The sequence below is a fragment of the Gallus gallus genome, chromosome 1 (genome assembly GCF_016699485.2).
Source record: "Gallus gallus isolate bGalGal1 chromosome 1, bGalGal1.mat.broiler.GRCg7b, whole genome shotgun sequence".
In the NCBI taxonomy this organism is placed as follows: domain Eukaryota; kingdom Metazoa; phylum Chordata; class Aves; order Galliformes; family Phasianidae; genus Gallus; species Gallus gallus.
The window spans coordinates 139,964,826-139,982,190 of record NC_052532.1 but is presented as its reverse complement, the minus strand read 5'-3'; the positions used below and the strand labels follow the sequence as shown (position 1 = coordinate 139,982,190).

Below are 17,365 nucleotides of genomic sequence, written 5' to 3'. Positions count from 1 at the left end.
CTTTTGCAGGCTGTCAGAAATCACTGATGACTCCTGCTCAGCTACAAGCGAAAGGACACCAAAGTCAGGAGAAGAGAGAAGCATGTGCTGCTGTGGAAGAGCGGTGGAACTGGATGAACCAGAGAAGCCCTACTGGACCAAGAATGTCAAGATCAGCACCGCTGGGGAGCTGTGGACCGCTGAAGAGAACAAGCGGCGCCCATGAGAAAAATACATCACATAAACTTGAAAGAGAGTTAGAGTCCTAACTGTGCTGCAAGCTCGGCAATGCAGAGCACTAGGGAACGTCCTTACATCCCCCCATCACTTTGTCTCTCCCTCCCAGAAGCCATGTGGGAAGGACTGGAGTGTTTGGGGAACTCTACTTCTCCTATGTTCCCCTATGATGACAGCTCTTCTTTTTCTCGTGACGGATGCTGTAGCAATATGGGGAGCAGTCTGACTTGCCCCTGGCAATCTCTTCTGCATTGATGGACCTTCACCGACATCCACATCCCCCTATCCCTCCAGCTCCAGGGCCTCATACCTGTTATGTAAGGGCACCTGGGAGGGTGGGACAGGCTGAGAGGCGGCCTGCTTGCTGCCCTGATCAGGGCCTTGTTTCCATCCCTCACTGTCTCTGAGCTCACCCTCTCCCATCTAACTGCTAGAGGCTACATGAGCCACTGCTATTTGTACAGCGTCTCCCCCGTGCCTTTCCCACAGGGATGGCAGAGTGTGACTCCACCGATCAATCCGGCTCTCTCAATTCCGGGTGCTCCTCAACCTCTCCACCTCCACCTCCCCTCCGCCCCCCCCCCCACCCGCCTTTAGCTTTAGCTTTAGCTTTAGCTTTAGCTCGGCCACCAGGCTGAGCAGACCATCCACTTGCTCACAGCGCGCACAGGTGCTATCCCTGCTGCCCTCCTGGAGCAGCGACAGGCTCAGGCACGACCGGAACCACTGCACGGACATCCGCGCTTTCTGTTTGTGTCGCCGCGTTCCTTTTCGCAGCAGCTCACAGGCGTGCGAGACCAAGGCAGCCCCTAGGCGCTACTCAAGTGCCGGCACTCCTCTCTCCGCCCACCACGCGTCAGAGCCGCCACGCTGCGGGACGGGGGAGGGCTGGGAGCTCTGCCATGGTCTCCTCGGCTTCTTAGTGCTCCCTCGTCTTGTTTTTTTTGCCGCGATTCGGACCCTTGAAGAACAGTCCGTTAGAATAACGCTCCGCCACGAAGCTCATCTCCTCGAGCTCTGCCCGAAAATGGCGGCTGCCACCGGCACTACTCGCTCCGCCCACCCGCCTCAGAGCCACCACCTCGTTCGAGCCCTTCCTGAGCTAGAAGGAGCCCTTCTGATGCACAGCTTCTCGTAGAATCAGAGGCTGTTTTGAGTTGGAAGGGACCTTAAGGGACCATCTTGTTCTCCCCGTCCCTGCTCTAGACCAGGTTGCTCACAGCCCCATTCAGCCTGGCCTTGAATGCTCCGGGGAGGGGGCATCCACAGCCTTGCTGGGCAACCTGTTCCAGTGCCTCACTCCCCTCACAGGAAAGCATTTCTTCCTAACCTCTAGTCTAAATCCACCCTCTTCCAGTTTAAAACCATTTCCCCTCATCCTGTTGCTACGTGCCCTGATAAAAAGTCCCTCCCCAGCTTTCCTGTAGGTCCCCTTCAGGGACCTACTGAAGGCTGCTCTAAGGTCGCCCCAGAGCCTTCTCCAGGCCAAAGAGCCCCAGCCCTCCCAGCCTGTCCTCGTAGTGGAGGTGCTCCAGCCCTCCGGTCATCTCTCTGATCCTCCTGTTGTGACCTTTCAAGCTAAATATTTCCTGTACTTGGGTGATTATCGCGACGCAGAAAGAAAAGAGTTTAGAATTAAAAAGAATCATCAGATACACAGAAGAAACACTACTGTAACGGTATTTTGCTTTCTCGAAGGCATGAAATTTGTGCCAAAACCAGTACAATGTGAAACGGCCGTTAATAAAATATCTCAAAGAACAGTAACAGTGGTATAGGACAACACTGACAAGATAGACTGTTCTTGTAAGACTTCAGAACTTGTAGAAGTAAAATGAAAACAAACCAACAAACAAACAAACAAACAAAAAACCCACCAAAGAACCCCTCTCTTTGCTCCCAGTCATTCTTTCCGTAGCAGCAGGGATGCTGTTTCTACGTGGTAAAGAGAACCCCCTCGTTACAGAATACCTGCTTCATGGAAACCTCCTAAAAGTAAAGGGGATAGAAGTTCATGGTAAAATTGAAGAAACTTGTTTTTCTGTCTTAGCAAACAGGGAATTACAGCAATTCTTGCCTACTAAAACCTACTACTAGCAAGACGTGGTGTTTTTTTTTTTCATCAAGGCTTCAGAAGATCAAAGTTGAAACAATACGCAACAAGTCACAGAGTCATTTTTTCACAATTTTCAACTGTTTTTTCCCCAAGATTTACTGATGCATGTCAGCCACCTACATAATATGATTTATCAATGGCTTTTTTTGTTGCTGCATCTGAAGAAACTGGTTAAAATAGATCCCAGATCCAGATGATACCAGAATTCCTAAGTTGCAGACGCTGTCTCTGCTCACTCATCAAGGTCTAGGGAGAGTTGTCATTCTAGCATCACATCCTATCTGTAGTGCAGGTGGTCGTTAGAATGCCCTTGGTGACAGTTTGCTAATGTCACCAGAAGGCATAGTTTAGTCCAGCCTTGGAAGATGATTTATGGCCTACTCTAATTATGTCAACCAGTGGTTATTTATCCTCATCTCTATTAGATCCGGGAGCAATTTGTGCTTCCCCAATACGCTGGGTATTAGACACTGGTTTAAAGGCTACTACCAAAAGCAGTGTCTTTTGCACAAGTAAGCAGTGTCTTTTGAGGCCACACCTCAAGCACAGTGTTCTCTCTGGTCATTCTGGCTGCTTTGGGTTACCTGGCAAAACAGCTGCTGATGAAGAGACAAGCGTGAGTTGCTTCTCCGCTAGTCTTTGCTAGATGGCTGCTCCGTGCAGGGAAGCGCTTGCAAGGAGAGCATCCCAGAGCACAGTGAGCTGTGGGCAGCCCTCTGCTGGGATTTCTGTTGAGGAATTTCTTTGACTCAGACTGTCTCTTCAGTCTGAGTCAAAGAGTCTCTGAAGAGACTTGCCACTGGGACTCATTTCTAAGACCCCTTTCTTTTTATTCCAGAGGAGCCATGCTAGGTGAAACTGGCATTGACATGAGAAACGAAGACCTGCTTCCGCTACTGTCAACGGCACAGAACGTTGCAAGAATTACCATAGAAATTGAAGATCCTTCTGGGAATCGAAACCCAGGTCTGAAGGGTGTTCTCTATTCCGCTTTCTCCCGGCTCGCTGCCTTACTCTGCCAGTCCCCACAGCCATCCTCTCGGCCTGACTTTTGCAGGCTGTCAGAAATCACTGATGACTCCTGCTCAGCTACAAGCGAAAGGACACCAAAGTCAGGAGAAGAGAGAAGCATGTGCTGCTGTGGAAGAGCGGTGGAACTGGATGAACCAGAGAAGCCCTACTGGACCAAGAATGTCAAGATCAGCACCGCTGGGGAGCTGTGGACCGCTGAAGAGAACAAGCGGCGCCCATGAGAAAAATACATCACATAAACTTGAAAGAGAGTTAGAGTCCTAACTGTGCTGCAAGCTCGGCAATGCAGAGCACTAGGGAACGTCCTTACATCCCCCCATCACTTTGTCTCTCCCTCCCAGAAGCCATGTGGGAAGGACTGGAGTGTTTGGGGAACTCTACTTCTCCTATGTTCCCCTATGATGACAGCTCTTCTTTTTCTCGTGACGGATGCTGTAGCAATATGGGGAGCAGTCTGACTTGCCCCTGGCAATCTCTTCTGCATTGATGGACCTTCACCGACATCCACATCCCCCTATCCCTCCAGCTCCAGGGCCTCATACCTGTTATGTAAGGGCACCTGGGAGGGTGGGACAGGCTGAGAGGCGGCCTGCTTGCTGCCCTGATCAGGGCCTTGTTTCCATCCCTCACTGTCTCTGAGCTCACCCTCTCCCATCTAACTGCTAGAGGCTACATGAGCCACTGCTATTTGTACAGTGTCTCCCCCGTGCCTTTCCCACAGGGATGGCAGAGTGTGACTCCACCGATCAATCCGGCTCTCTCAATTCCGGGTGCTCCTCAACCTCTCCACCTCCACCTCCCCTCCGCCCCCCCCCCCACCCGCCTTTAGCTTTAGCTTTAGCTTTAGCTTTAGCTCGGCCACCAGGCTGAGCAGACCATCCACTTGCTCACAGCGCGCACAGGTGCTATCCCTGCTGCCCTCCTGGAGCAGCGACAGGCTCAGGCACGACCGGAACCACTGCACGGACATCCGCGCTTTCTGTTTGTGTCGCCGCGTTCCTTTTCGCAGCAGCTCACAGGCGTGCGAGACCAAGGCAGCCCCTAGGCGCTACTCAAGTGCCGGCACTCCTCTCTCCGCCCACACGCGTCAGAGCCGCCACGCTGCGGGACGGGGGGAGGGCTGGGAGCTCTGCCATGGTCTCCCTCGGCTTCTTAGTGCTCCCTCGTCTTGTTTTTTTGCCGCGATTCGGACCCTTGAAGAACAGTCCGTTAGAATAACGCTCCGCCACGAAGCTCATCTCCTCGAGCTCTGCCCGAAAATGGCGGCTGCCACCGGCACTACTCGCTCCGCCCACCCGCCTCAGAGCCACCACCTCGTTCGAGCCCTTCCTGAGCTAGAAGGAGCCCTTCTGATGCACAGCTTCTCGTAGAATCAGAGGCTGTTTTGAGTTGGAAGGGACCTTAAGGGACCATCTTGTTCTCCCCGTCCCTGCTCTAGACCAGGTTGCTCACAGCCCCATTCAGCCTGGCCTTGATGCTCCGGGGAGGGGGCATCCACAGCCTTGCTGGGCAACCTGTTCCAGTGCCTCACTCCCCTCACAGGAAAGCATTTCTTCCTAACCTCTAGTCTAAATCCACCCTCTTCCAGTTTAAAACCATTTCCCCTCATCCTGTTGCTACGTGCCCTGATAAAAAGTCCCTCCCCAGCTTTCCTGTAGGTCCCCTTCAGGGACCTACTGAAGGCTGCTCTAAGGTCGCCCCAGAGCCTTCTCCAGGCCAAAGAGCCCCAGCCCTCCCAGCCTGTCCTCGTAGTGGAGGTGCTCCAGCCCTCCGGTCATCTCTCTGATCCTCCTGTTGTGACCTTTCAAGCTAAATATTTCCTGTACTTGGGTGATTATCGCGACGCAGAAAGAAAAGAGTTTAGAATTAAAAAGAATCATCAGATACACAGAAGAAACACTACTGTAACGGTATTTTGCTTTCTCGAAGGCATGAAATTTGTGCCAAAACCAGTACAATGTGAAACGGCCGTTAATAAAATATCTCAAAGAACAGTAACAGTGGTATAGGACAACACTGACAAGATAGACTGTTCTTGTAAGACTTCAGAACTTGTAGAAGTAAAATGAAAACAAACCAACAAACAAACAAACAAACAAAAAACCCACCAAAGAACCCCTCTCTTTGCTCCCAGTCATTCTTTCCGTAGCAGCAGGGATGCTGTTTCTACGTGGTAAAGAGAACCCCCTCGTTACAGAATACCTGCTTCATGGAAACCTCCTAAAACTAAAGGGGATAGAAGTTCATGGTAAAATTGAAGAAACTTGTTTTTCTGTCTTAGCAAACAGGGAATTACAGCAATTCTTGCCTACTAAAACCTACTACTAGCAAGACGTGGTGTTTTTTTTTTTCATCAAGGCTTCAGAAGATCAAAGTTGAAACAATACGCAACAAGTCACAGAGTCATTTTTTCACAATTTTCAACTGTTTTTTCCCCAAGATTTACTGATGCATGTCAGCCACCTACATAATATGATTTATCAATGGCTTTTTTTGTTGCTGCATCTGAAGAAACTGGTTAAAATAGATCCCAGATCCAGATGATACCAGAATTCCTAAGTTGCAGACGCTGTCTCTGCTCACTCATCAAGGTCTAGGGAGAGTTGTCATTCTAGCATCACATCCTATCTGTAGTGCAGGTGGTCGTTAGAATGCCCTTGGTGACAGTTTGCTAATGTCACCAGAAGGCATAGTTTAGTCCAGCCTTGGAAGATGATTTATGGCCTACTCTAATTATGTCAACCAGTGGTTATTTATCCTCATCTCTATTAGATCCGGGAGCAATTTGTGCTTCCCCAATACGCTGGGTATTAGACACTGGTTTAAAGGCTACTACCAAAAGCAGTGTCTTTTGCACAAGTAAGCAGTGTCTTTTGAGGCCACACCTCAAGCACAGTGTTCTCTCTGGTCATTCTGGCTGCTTTGGGTTACCTGGCAAAACAGCTGCTGATGAAGAGACAAGCGTGAGTTGCTTCTCCGCTAGTCTTTGCTAGATGGCTGCTCCGTGCAGGGAAGCGCTTGCAAGGAGAGCATCCCAGAGCACAGTGAGCTGTGGGCAGCCCTCTGCTGGGATTTCTGTTGAGGAATTTCTTTGACTCAGACTGTCTCTTCAGTCTGAGTCAAAGAGTCTCTGAAGAGACTTGCCACTGGGACTCATTTCTAAGACCCCTTTCTTTTTATTCCAGAGGAGCCATGCTAGGTGAAACTGGCATTGACATGAGAAACGAAGACCTGCTTCCGCTACTGTCAACGGCACAGAACGTTGCAAGAATTACCATAGAAATTGAAGATCCTTCTGGGAATCGAAACCCAGGTCTGAAGGGTGTTCTCTATTCCGCTTTCTCCCGGCTCGCTGCCTTACTCTGCCAGTCCCCACAGCCATCCTCTCGGCCTGACTTTTGCAGGCTGTCAGAAATCACTGATGACTCCTGCTCAGCTACAAGCGAAAGGACACCAAAGTCAGGAGAAGAGAGAAGCATGTGCTGCTGTGGAAGAGCGGTGGAACTGGATGAACCAGAGAAGCCCTACTGGACCAAGAATGTCAAGATCAGCACCGCTGGGGAGCTGTGGACCGCTGAAGAGAACAAGCGGCGCCCATGAGAAAAATACATCACATAAACTTGAAAGAGAGTGAGAGTCCTAACTGTGCTGCAAGCTCGGCAATGCAGAGCACTAGGGAACGTCCTTACATCCCCCCATCACTTTGTCTCTCCCTCCCAGAAGCCATGTGGGAAGGACTGGAGTGTTTGGGGAACTCTACTTCTCCTATGTTCCCCTATGATGACAGCTCTTCTTTTTCTCGTGACGGATGCTGTAGCAATATGGGGAGCAGTCTGACTTGCCCCTGGCAATCTCTTCTGCATTGATGGACCTTCACCGACATCCACATCCCCCTATCCCTCCAGCTCCAGGGCCTCATACCTGTTATGTAAGGGCACCTGGGAGGGTGGGACAGGCTGAGAGGCGGCCTGCTTGCTGCCCTGATCAGGGCCTTGTTTCCATCCCTCACTGTCTCTGAGCTCACCCTCTCCCATCTAACTGCTAGAGGCTACATGAGCCACTGCTATTTGTACAGCGTCTCCCCCGTGCCTTTCCCACAGGGATGGCAGAGTGTGACTCCACCGATCAATCCGGCTCTCTCAATTCCGGGTGCTCCTCAACCTCTCCACCTCCACCTCCCCTCCGCCCCCCCCCCACCCGCCTTTAGCTTTAGCTTTAGCTTTAGCTTTAGCTCGGCCACCAGGCTGAGCAGACCATCCACTTGCTCACAGCGCGCACAGGTGCTATCCCTGCTGCCCTCCTGGAGCAGCGACAGGCTCAGGCACGACCGGAACCACTGCACGGACATCCGCGCTTTCTGTTTGTGTCGCCGCGTTCCTTTTCGCAGCAGCTCACAGGCGTGCGAGACCAAGGCAGCCCCTAGGCGCTACTCAAGTGCCGGCACTCCTCTCTCCGCCCACACGCGTCAGAGCCGCCACGCTGCGGGACGGGGGAGGGCTGGGAGCTCTGCCATGGTCTCCCTCGGCTTCTTAGTGCTCCCTCGTCTTGTTTTTTTTGCCGCGATTCGGACCCTTGAAGAACAGTCCGTTAGAATAACGCTCCGCCACGAAGCTCATCTCCTCGAGCTCTGCCCGAAAATGGCGGCTGCCACCGGCACTACTCGCTCCGCCCACCCGCCTCAGAGCCACCACCTCGTTCGAGCCCTTCCTGAGCTAGAAGGAGCCCTTCTGATGCACAGCTTCTCGTAGAATCAGAGGCTGTTTTGAGTTGGAAGGGACCTTAAGGGACCATCTTGTTCTCCCCGTCCCTGCTCTAGACCAGGTTGCTCACAGCCCCATTCAGCCTGGCCTTGAATGCTCCGGGGAGGGGGCATCCACAGCCTTGCTGGGCAACCTGTTCCAGTGCCTCACTCCCCTCACAGGAAAGCATTTCTTCCTAACCTCTAGTCTAAATCCACCCTCTTCCAGTTTAAAACCATTTCCCCTCATCCTGTTGCTACGTGCCCTGATAAAAAGTCCCTCCCCAGCTTTCCTGTAGGTCCCCTTCAGGGACCTACTGAAGGCTGCTCTAAGGTCGCCCCAGAGCCTTCTCCAGGCCAAAGAGCCCCAGCCCTCCCAGCCTGTCCTCGTAGTGGAGGTGCTCCAGCCCTCCGGTCATCTCTCTGATCCTCCTGTTGTGACCTTTCAAGCTAAATATTTCCTGTACTTGGGTGATTATCGCGACGCAGAAAGAAAAGAGTTTAGAATTAAAAAGAATCATCAGATACACAGAAGAAACACTACTGTAACGGTATTTTGCTTTCTCGAAGGCATGAAATTTGTGCCAAAACCAGTACAATGTGAAACGGCCGTTAATAAAATATCTCAAAGAACAGTAACAGTGGTATAGGACAACACTGACAAGATAGACTGTTCTTGTAAGACTTCAGAACTTGTAGAAGTAAAATGAAAACAAACCAACAAACAAACAAACAAAAAAACCCACCAAAGAACCCCTCTCTTTGCTCCCAGTCATTCTTTCCGTAGCAGCAGGGATGCTGTTTCTACGTGGTAAAGAGAACCCCCTCGTTACAGAATACCTGCTTCATGGAAACCTCCTAAAAGTAAAGGGGATAGAAGTTCATGGTAAAATTGAAGAAACTTGTTTTTCTGTCTTAGCAAACAGGGAATTACAGCAATTCTTGCCTACTAAAACCTACTACTAGCAAGACGTGGTGTTTTTTTTTTTCATCAAGGCTTCAGAAGATCAAAGTTGAAACAATACGCAACAAGTCACAGAGTCATTTTTTCACAATTTTCAACTGTTTTTTCCCCAAGATTTACTGATGCATGTCAGCCACCTACATAATATGATTTATCAATGGCTTTTTTTGTTGCTGCATCTGAAGAAACTGGTTAAAATAGATCCCAGATCCAGATGATACCAGAATTCCTAAGTTGCAGACGCTGTCTCTGCTCACTCATCAAGGTCTAGGGAGAGTTGTCATTCTAGCATCACATCCTATCTGTAGTGCAGGTGGTCGTTAGAATGCCCTTGGTGACAGTTTGCTAATGTCACCAGAAGGCATAGTTTAGTCCAGCCTTGGAAGATGATTTATGGCCTACTCTAATTATGTCAACCAGTGGTTATTTATCCTCATCTCTATTAGATCCGGGAGCAATTTGTGCTTCCCCAATACGCTGGGTATTAGACACTGGTTTAAAGGCTACTACCAAAAGCAGTGTCTTTTGCACAAGTAAGCAGTGTCTTTTGAGGCCACACCTCAAGCACAGTGTTCTCTCTGGTCATTCTGGCTGCTTTGGGTTACCTGGCAAAACAGCTGCTGATGAAGAGACAAGCGTGAGTTGCTTCTCCGCTAGTCTTTGCTAGATGGCTGCTCCGTGCAGGGAAGCGCTTGCAAGGAGAGCATCCCAGAGCACAGTGAGCTGTGGGCAGCCCTCTGCTGGGATTTCTGTTGAGGAATTTCTTTGACTCAGACTGTCTCTTCAGTCTGAGTCAAAGAGTCTCTGAAGAGACTTGCCACTGGGACTCATTTCTAAGACCCCTTTCTTTTTATTCCAGAGGAGCCATGCTAGGTGAAACTGGCATTGACATGAGAAACGAAGACCTGCTTCCGCTACTGTCAACGGCACAGAACGTTGCAAGAATTACCATAGAAATTGAAGATCCTTCTGGGAATCGAAACCCAGGTCTGAAGGGTGTTCTCTATTCCGCTTTCTCCCGGCTCGCTGCCTTACTCTGCCAGTCCCCACAGCCATCCTCTCGGCCTGACTTTTGCAGGCTGTCAGAAATCACTGATGACTCCTGCTCAGCTACAAGCGAAAGGACACCAAAGTCAGGAGAAGAGAGAAGCATGTGCTGCTGTGGAAGAGCGGTGGAACTGGATGAACCAGAGAAGCCCTACTGGACCAAGAATGTCAAGATCAGCACCGCTGGGGAGCTGTGGACCGCTGAAGAGAACAAGCGGCGCCCATGAGAAAAATACATCACATAAACTTGAAAGAGAGTTAGAGTCCTAACTGTGCTGCAAGCTCGGCAATGCAGAGCACTAGGGAACGTCCTTACATCCCCCCATCACTTTGTCTCTCCCTCCCAGAAGCCATGTGGGAAGGACTGGAGTGTTTGGGGAACTCTACTTCTCCTATGTTCCCCTATGATGACAGCTCTTCTTTTTCTCGTGACGGATGCTGTAGCAATATGGGGAGCAGTCTGACTTGCCCCTGGCAATCTCTTCTGCATTGATGGACCTTCACCGACATCCACATCCCCCTATCCCTCCAGCTCCAGGGCCTCATACCTGTTATGTAAGGGCACCTGGGAGGGTGGGACAGGCTGAGAGGCGGCCTGCTTGCTGCCCTGATCAGGGCCTTGTTTCCATCCCTCACTGTCTCTGAGCTCACCCTCTCCCATCTAACTGCTAGAGGCTACATGAGCCACTGCTATTTGTACAGCGTCTCCCCCATGCCTTTCCCACAGGGATGGCAGAGTGTGACTCCACCGATCAATCGGCTCTCTCAATTCCGGGTGCTCCTCAACCTCTCCACCTCCACCTCCCCTCCGCCCCCCCCCCACCCCCTTTAGCTTTAGCTTTAGCTTTAGGGAAAGCTTTAGCTCGGCCACCAGCTGAGCAGACTATCCACCTGCTCACAGCGCGCACAAGGTGCTATCCCTGCTGCCCTCCTGGAGCAGCCCTGCAGGCTCAGGCACGAGCATAACCACTGCACGGACATCCACGCTTTCTGTCTGTGTCGCCGCCTTCCTTTTCTGGGAGACATTTTACAGTCGTGCGAGACCAAGGCAGCCCCTAGGACAGCTACTCAAGTGCCGGCACTCCTCTCTCCAAGCTCAGCATGCGTCAGAGCCGCCACGCTGGGCGGGACGGGGGAGCAGGCTGGTACATACTGAGCTCTGCCATGGTCTCCCTCGGTTTCAGAGTGCTGCTCGTCTTCCATTTGCATGCTAGGTGTTTTTTCCGCGATTCGGACCCTTGAAGAACAGTCCGTTAGAAGAACGCTCACTGGAAGCTCATCTCCTCGAGCTCTGCCCGAAAATGGTGGCTGCCAAGGCACTACTCGCTCCGCCCACCCATGCCTCAGAGGAAGCCACCTCGTTCGAGCCCTTCCTGGGGGGAACTAGAAGGAGCCCTGTCTGATGTGGACAGCTTAAGAGAGACTCGTACAAGAATCAGAGGCTGTTTTGAGTTGGAAGGGACCTTAACGGGACCATCTTGTTCTCTTCCCTGTGGATGTATAATCTTGTCTCAGCAGGTTGTCACAGCCCCACCCAGCCTGGCATTGAATCTCACTGGTTTTATCCATCCACAAACCTATGTCTGGGCAACCTGTTCCACATGCCTCACTCCCCTCATTTGAAAATTTCTGGTCATGAACCTCTGAGTCTAGAAGCACTGACCAGAAGTCTATTCAGTTTGGGAAAAAAGTGTTTGTGGGAGGCTCTTATCCTGCTGAACTACGTGGACGATCTGGTAAAAAGTCCCTCCCCAGCTTTCCTGTAGTACAACCTGGAGGACACTGAATGCTGCTCTACTGGTCTGTAACAGTAGCCTTCTAAAATTAAAAATACCCAGACCTAGAAGCCACACCTAAAACAGTAGTGGAGGGCTGTAGCCCAACCAGTCATCTTAAACTCTGATCATGCTTAGTTGTGTTACCTTTACAGGAAACATTTCCTGTACTTGGGTGATTATGGCGACGCAGTTTTCCAGATACAGTTCAGTCTTGGTGAGAATCATCAGATACAGCAGAAGAAACAATACTGTCCAACCACCTTTTCAGCTTTGTTTGAAGTTATCCTTAATAAGTGCCAAGAAGTTCCAGTACAAAAGGTCAAGCAGCCGTCATCAGAGGTCTTTGTGAGAACAGTGGGCCCCGCGGGACATTCAGGAACCCCATATACGTCATGCCAGGAGGTGCCACTTGTCAAGCCTGCAGGATGTGGTTGTGGACAAGAGGTAGCATGGGGCAACAAACGGGAACAGCTGCTCCCAGCCTTTTTGCAGCCTTCCTCTTCCTGGTGGCTCCCATGGGCAAGGAGGCTTTCGCGTCAGCAGCAGGGAGGCTGTGATTCTGACGGGACTGGGGAAGCAGAAGCCCCTGAGAAAGCAGCCTTGGGTGGGTGGTCACTGAAACAAGGAGGCTCCTAAAATTCCAAGGGGATGTGATGGCTTCAACTCCCCAGACAGCGCTTGGAGAACAGGGACATCTGTCCTCTGAGCCAACCAGGGTCCCCAGCAGCAATGTCTGCTGCAGCTTCCCTGAAAACCCACCTCCCAACTCTGCACCAGAGCAGTGGCCTTCTTCTGTTTCATCAAGGCTCTGTGAAGCAGTCAAGCTTCTTCTGTTCTCAAGGCTCAAATTTTGCAAGTCACAGAGTAAGCAGTCCGTCTGTCTAGCATGTCCTTGAGCCCTGGTGCCTGTTGTTGTCCTGGGATAGCATCTGGGGAGCTGCCAGGTCCCAGCCCACAGCTCAAGCAGGCTTCTCTGAAGGTCCGAGCAGATGAGCTTGGCAGCGGAGACTCAGAACGAAGGACCATTCTTAGAGGGTCCAAATTGCAGCAACAAAAAAAGAAAAAAAACTGAAGGAGAGCGAGGCAGCCCCACCCCACCCCCAGCAGTGCGGCGGCTCTGACGCGTGTGGGTGGAGCGAGGTGTGTGGGCATCACCCCCTCCTCGTGCAAATAAAGGCAGTGCCCAGCAAGCAGAGAGAGTCAGGGGGCAGTTCAAGCAGGCAAGGCAAGGCAAGGCAAGGCAAGGCAAGGCAAGGCAAGGCAAGGCAAGGCAAGGCAAGACAAGACAAGGCAAAGGCACCTTGCTATATACAAGGGGGCTTAACGCGTCACACGTAACAGGTCGTTGCTCTCTCAACAAACCCGATGCAATCGTGGTCTCCGCACGGCAGTGAGCTGTTGCTAAAAGGAAGGTGGCAGCTCAGACTGCAAGCATGAATGTCCTTGCTGCGGCTCAGGACTCAGGCTGCAAAGAATGCCTGGCCCTGGCCCTGCTGCAGGAGGGCAGCAGGGATACCATCTGTGGGCTGTGTGAGCAGGTGGATGATCTGCTCAGCCTGGTGGTAGAGCTAAAGGAGGAAGTAGAAAGGCTGGGGAGCATCCAGGATTGTGAGAGGGAGATTGATGGAATCACTCTGCCATCCCTACAAGAAGGGTGCGGGGGAGATGCTCTTCAGGCTGCAGGGGATCATCTACCCTCTCTCAGTCAGGTGGGAAGGGGTGACCTCAGAGAGAGTGAAGGACGGAAACAAGGCCCTGATCAGGGCAGCAAGCAGACCACTTCTCAGCCTGTCCCACCCTCTCAGGTGCCCTTACATAACAGGTATGAGGCTCTGGAGCTGGAGGGAGAGGGGGGTGTGGATGTAGGTGAAGGTGAAGGTCCATCAGCGCAGAAGAGATTGCCAGGGGCAAGTCAGACTGCTCCCCATATTGTTACAGCATCAGTCAGGAGAAAAAGAAGAGCTCCCTTCAGAAGGGGACTCCCTTCTGAGGGGAACCGAGCACCCGAAATGCCACTTGGATCCGTCCCAGAGGGAGGTATGTTGCCTGCCTGGAGCCCGTCTGAGAAACGGTGCTAGGAACATCTCTTCTTAACTAGTTTTCCACATAGGAAATGAAGAGGTAGGCAGAGGTTTTCCTGCAGGTATGTTACGTACTCAGTAACCGATTCCAAGCAGGAACTCCCTATTTTCTTGGTACAAAGACCTCGCACAACTCCCTTATCTACTTGGTACAGAGACATAGCTCTCCCCGTTACCTCAGCAGTCTGCAGGACTATCCATCAACAAACACTAGCAAGTTTAATAATATTGTTACAACTGGTAGCAGTCCCTGCTTTTCTTCTGATGGTTTGTGGCCAACACGCTACAACTCTCATCATATCAATTTATTGCATCTCCATCAACAGTCAGAGTAGGAATCGCAGCACTGTATCATTACACACGCTGTTGTACATACAGCAACAACAAGAAGCAATTATCAAGAACAGTCTGTAGGTGAATATAGCCCAGTCACTGCACTGTTGTCCCGAATCTGCGTTGCTGGGAATGTCTCCCAGAGTGCGCAGGACAACTGGCCCCGATTGAGGGCATTAGTCTACTTGCAAACATACCTTCATTCCCCTCACATAACCAAAACTTCCCGCCAGGGGCTCTGAAACCAGCTACTGGTTGGCTCCTGTAACAGAGCAATCAAGACAACAGAACCAAAGATGTCTATAAGTGCCCTTTCTCACACTTTTTTTTGTGTCTTGCTTGGGTAGGCCCTGTGTGGAATTGCAAAGTGAGGGCATAGAATGATTCCGTTTTGTTCTCCGTGTGGATCTGTGACAGATTTACCCCAAGGCATCCACTGTTTCTTTAGTTCTTTCCCCGTATGATTACAAGCAGTGGGAACTCTTGTGCATTTTTAGTGCTGGATTCATTTTTGTTGTCTATGTCTACACATGCCAGACTGCCATTGTTGCCAATTCCACCAATTTCCATCTAGTTTATCAATGCTCCTGCTAGCAGATAGCCTGCTTGCGTGCTCCTTGGTAGTTGGCTACATATCCAGCAATCAAAGGAATTAGCGACATGAGCTAGTTTCCTTAGTATTTGGAATTCTACATTACTTTTCTATTGTTGACAGCCTACAAAGCAAACGCCTACCAGCAAAGTTACTTTATACGTGATGTGTGCTTAATTATCATAACTTTCAACAGTGAGGTGGTCTGCTCAGCTTTCTGTGTCAAAGGTACTTTCTTAATCCGAGAATGATAAATCCAGGGTCCTTCTCCTTCTAAGTTTGCTGCAATGCAGGGGCTCGATAGAACTTGCATGGGTCCTTTCCACCTCACAGAATCACAGAATCAGAGGGGTTGCAAGGGACCTCAAGAGGTCACTGAGTCCAAACTCCCTGCTGAAGGAGGTACCCTACAATAGGTGGCACGGGTAGGCATCCAGACAGGTCTTGAATATCTCCGTAGAAGGAAAATCTGCAACTTGCAGTGGTTCAGAAGTCCAGGATTTGACATATGCTCAGTTCCCTGGTTGGAATGGATACACTGGGGAATCTGGACTCAGAGATTTATTTAAGACCACCTGTTTGTTTGTCTCTTGCAAGGCCTTCTTGAGAGCAGTTGTATCATTTTCCCATCTGTATTCGCATCTCTCCTCATAACCTCGGAGTCGGATACAGTTTGTCCATGTGTGTTGGCAGAGAAAGGAAGCGAGCCCATGGCAGCACAGCAATTGGTGGAAGACACAGTCCCCACTCATCACCACGAACCTGGGCTGTGAGGCTTCCCTGCCTCATCTGAGGTGCTCTGTGAGGTCAAAGCAGGTGTGCCCCGTCACATCACTCAGGGGCCCCATAGTATTTCATGTCGTACCCAAGAGACACCACTTGGTGCTCATGGCTTCCAGAGCGCAAGGAGGGTGCTTGCAGGCTGTCAGTGAGGGGTCCCATGGAGCAACCATGGGGGTCTGCCACCAGCAGTGGCTGCTTGCTCTTTCTTCTCTTTCTGGTGGCCTGTTGCCATGGACAGTGACAGGCTGTCCCCTGTGGACCAGTGAATCTTGGTATGTTGGGCTCCGCTGGAGGCACCGGCAACAAACCCTTCAGGCTTCCTGGAAAGCAGCCTTGCATGGTGGGTCCACTGGGGAAACAACCAGGCTCTGATACAAACTCTGCTCCCCTGTGCCCCAAGTAGGGGCTGGGATGGTGTCAGAAGGGCTGTTTGCTGGCTAGCGGGTTCTGCACCATGAGCAATGGAAGCGCACTCTTTGGTCTTCATGCGCTCCCCATGTGGTTGATGTATGCTTTGAGGATGTCGCAGGCTCCCCAGTAAGCAAGCGCAGGCTGTCTGTCCTGAAGGCAGGCTTAGTGCTGTAGGCTGTTTCCTCGAGGCAGCATCCTGCAGCTGAAGCAGGCTGGTGCACACATTGAAAGAATCTGCACCCACGTGTGGCTTCTGCCTGTGGATCACACAATCCATCTCCGGGCACTGCGGATCCCTTATGAAGAAGCATATGGCAACAGGTCTTGACGGCTTCTCTGCTTTGTTCTCCATTCCAGATGATCGTGCTGGCGACATGTATGCAGCATACCCCATGGAAGCTGATCTGGAACGTGGCGAGGATCCCAGAGGTATGTTTTTCCTTGGAGACGTGTCTGATTCCCAGCCATGGCTCACCCAGGCCTCTGCTCTGGACCTGTCAGAATCTGGACCTACGTGTGGATCTCACAACGCTACGTGATCCCCTGCCAGGCTCTGCAGTCACCTTAACCTAGAAGCCTGACACAGTATGGATAGGAAATCTCTCTTCTATTTACAGATCTGCCTGTAGGCCGCATATCTGGGCTGCACCATTTTCATCGGCCTCAAGCCTACCGCGGGGGTGAGTGGTCCATCTTTGCTAATTTTTGCAGTGTCAGCACGTACTTTCAGCCTTGTCTTCCTGTGGAACACACCTTACAATGTTCTTTGCTGGTGCTGGGATGTGGAGAAGAGCGCAGTAGCAACCAGGAGAGCACAGAGATGTGCCCTGGGATTCTTTGCCCCGCACAACTGCATTTGACAGCAGCCCCAACCGTGTGTCTCTTGAAGTGCTCACGGCAAAGGCAGCAGCATCTGGGGCAGAGTTTAGAGCCTTTTTCCCAGGGATCCTTTTTCCCAGCCAACCTGAAGATGGTTTGTTTTGTGCCAAAATGGTGCCTCTTCTGGCACCTGGTATCCGTTTGCCACATACTTGTGAGTGGAAGAGGGAGACGAGCGTCTGTCTGTAGGAGTGTTTGCTGCCATTCAAGGCTGAACAGATGAACGGCAATGTATGTCAGGAACTGTTAACTTCTGCCTTTGGTGGCAGATGTGGCCTCAGGTACTGGCTCTGCAGCTTCTCAGTGGGTTCCTTATTCTGAGCCTTGGAGGAATCGCATGGGTAAGTGGTGTGTCTAGGTTTCCTCTGAGAGATGCCAGGTGCATCTAGAAGGCC

General features: G+C 51.2%; 1 protein-coding gene across 3 annotated transcripts in view; it reads left to right on the top strand.

The window, feature by feature from the left end:
* LOC107055526 overlaps positions 1-17,365 on the top strand; it is a 77,647-nt gene that overhangs the window by 57,680 nt on the left and 2,602 nt on the right. Inside the window, exons 2-3 of one of the 3 annotated variants that reach the window (XM_046903546.1) lie at positions 16,449-16,520; positions 16,709-16,771. In XM_046903546.1, coding sequence (XP_046759502.1) covers positions 16,466-16,520; positions 16,709-16,771 — 118 coding nt within the window. In that variant the 5' untranslated portion in view covers positions 16,449-16,465. The other 2 variants (XM_040651025.2, XM_046903548.1) reach the window with 2 other exon arrangements.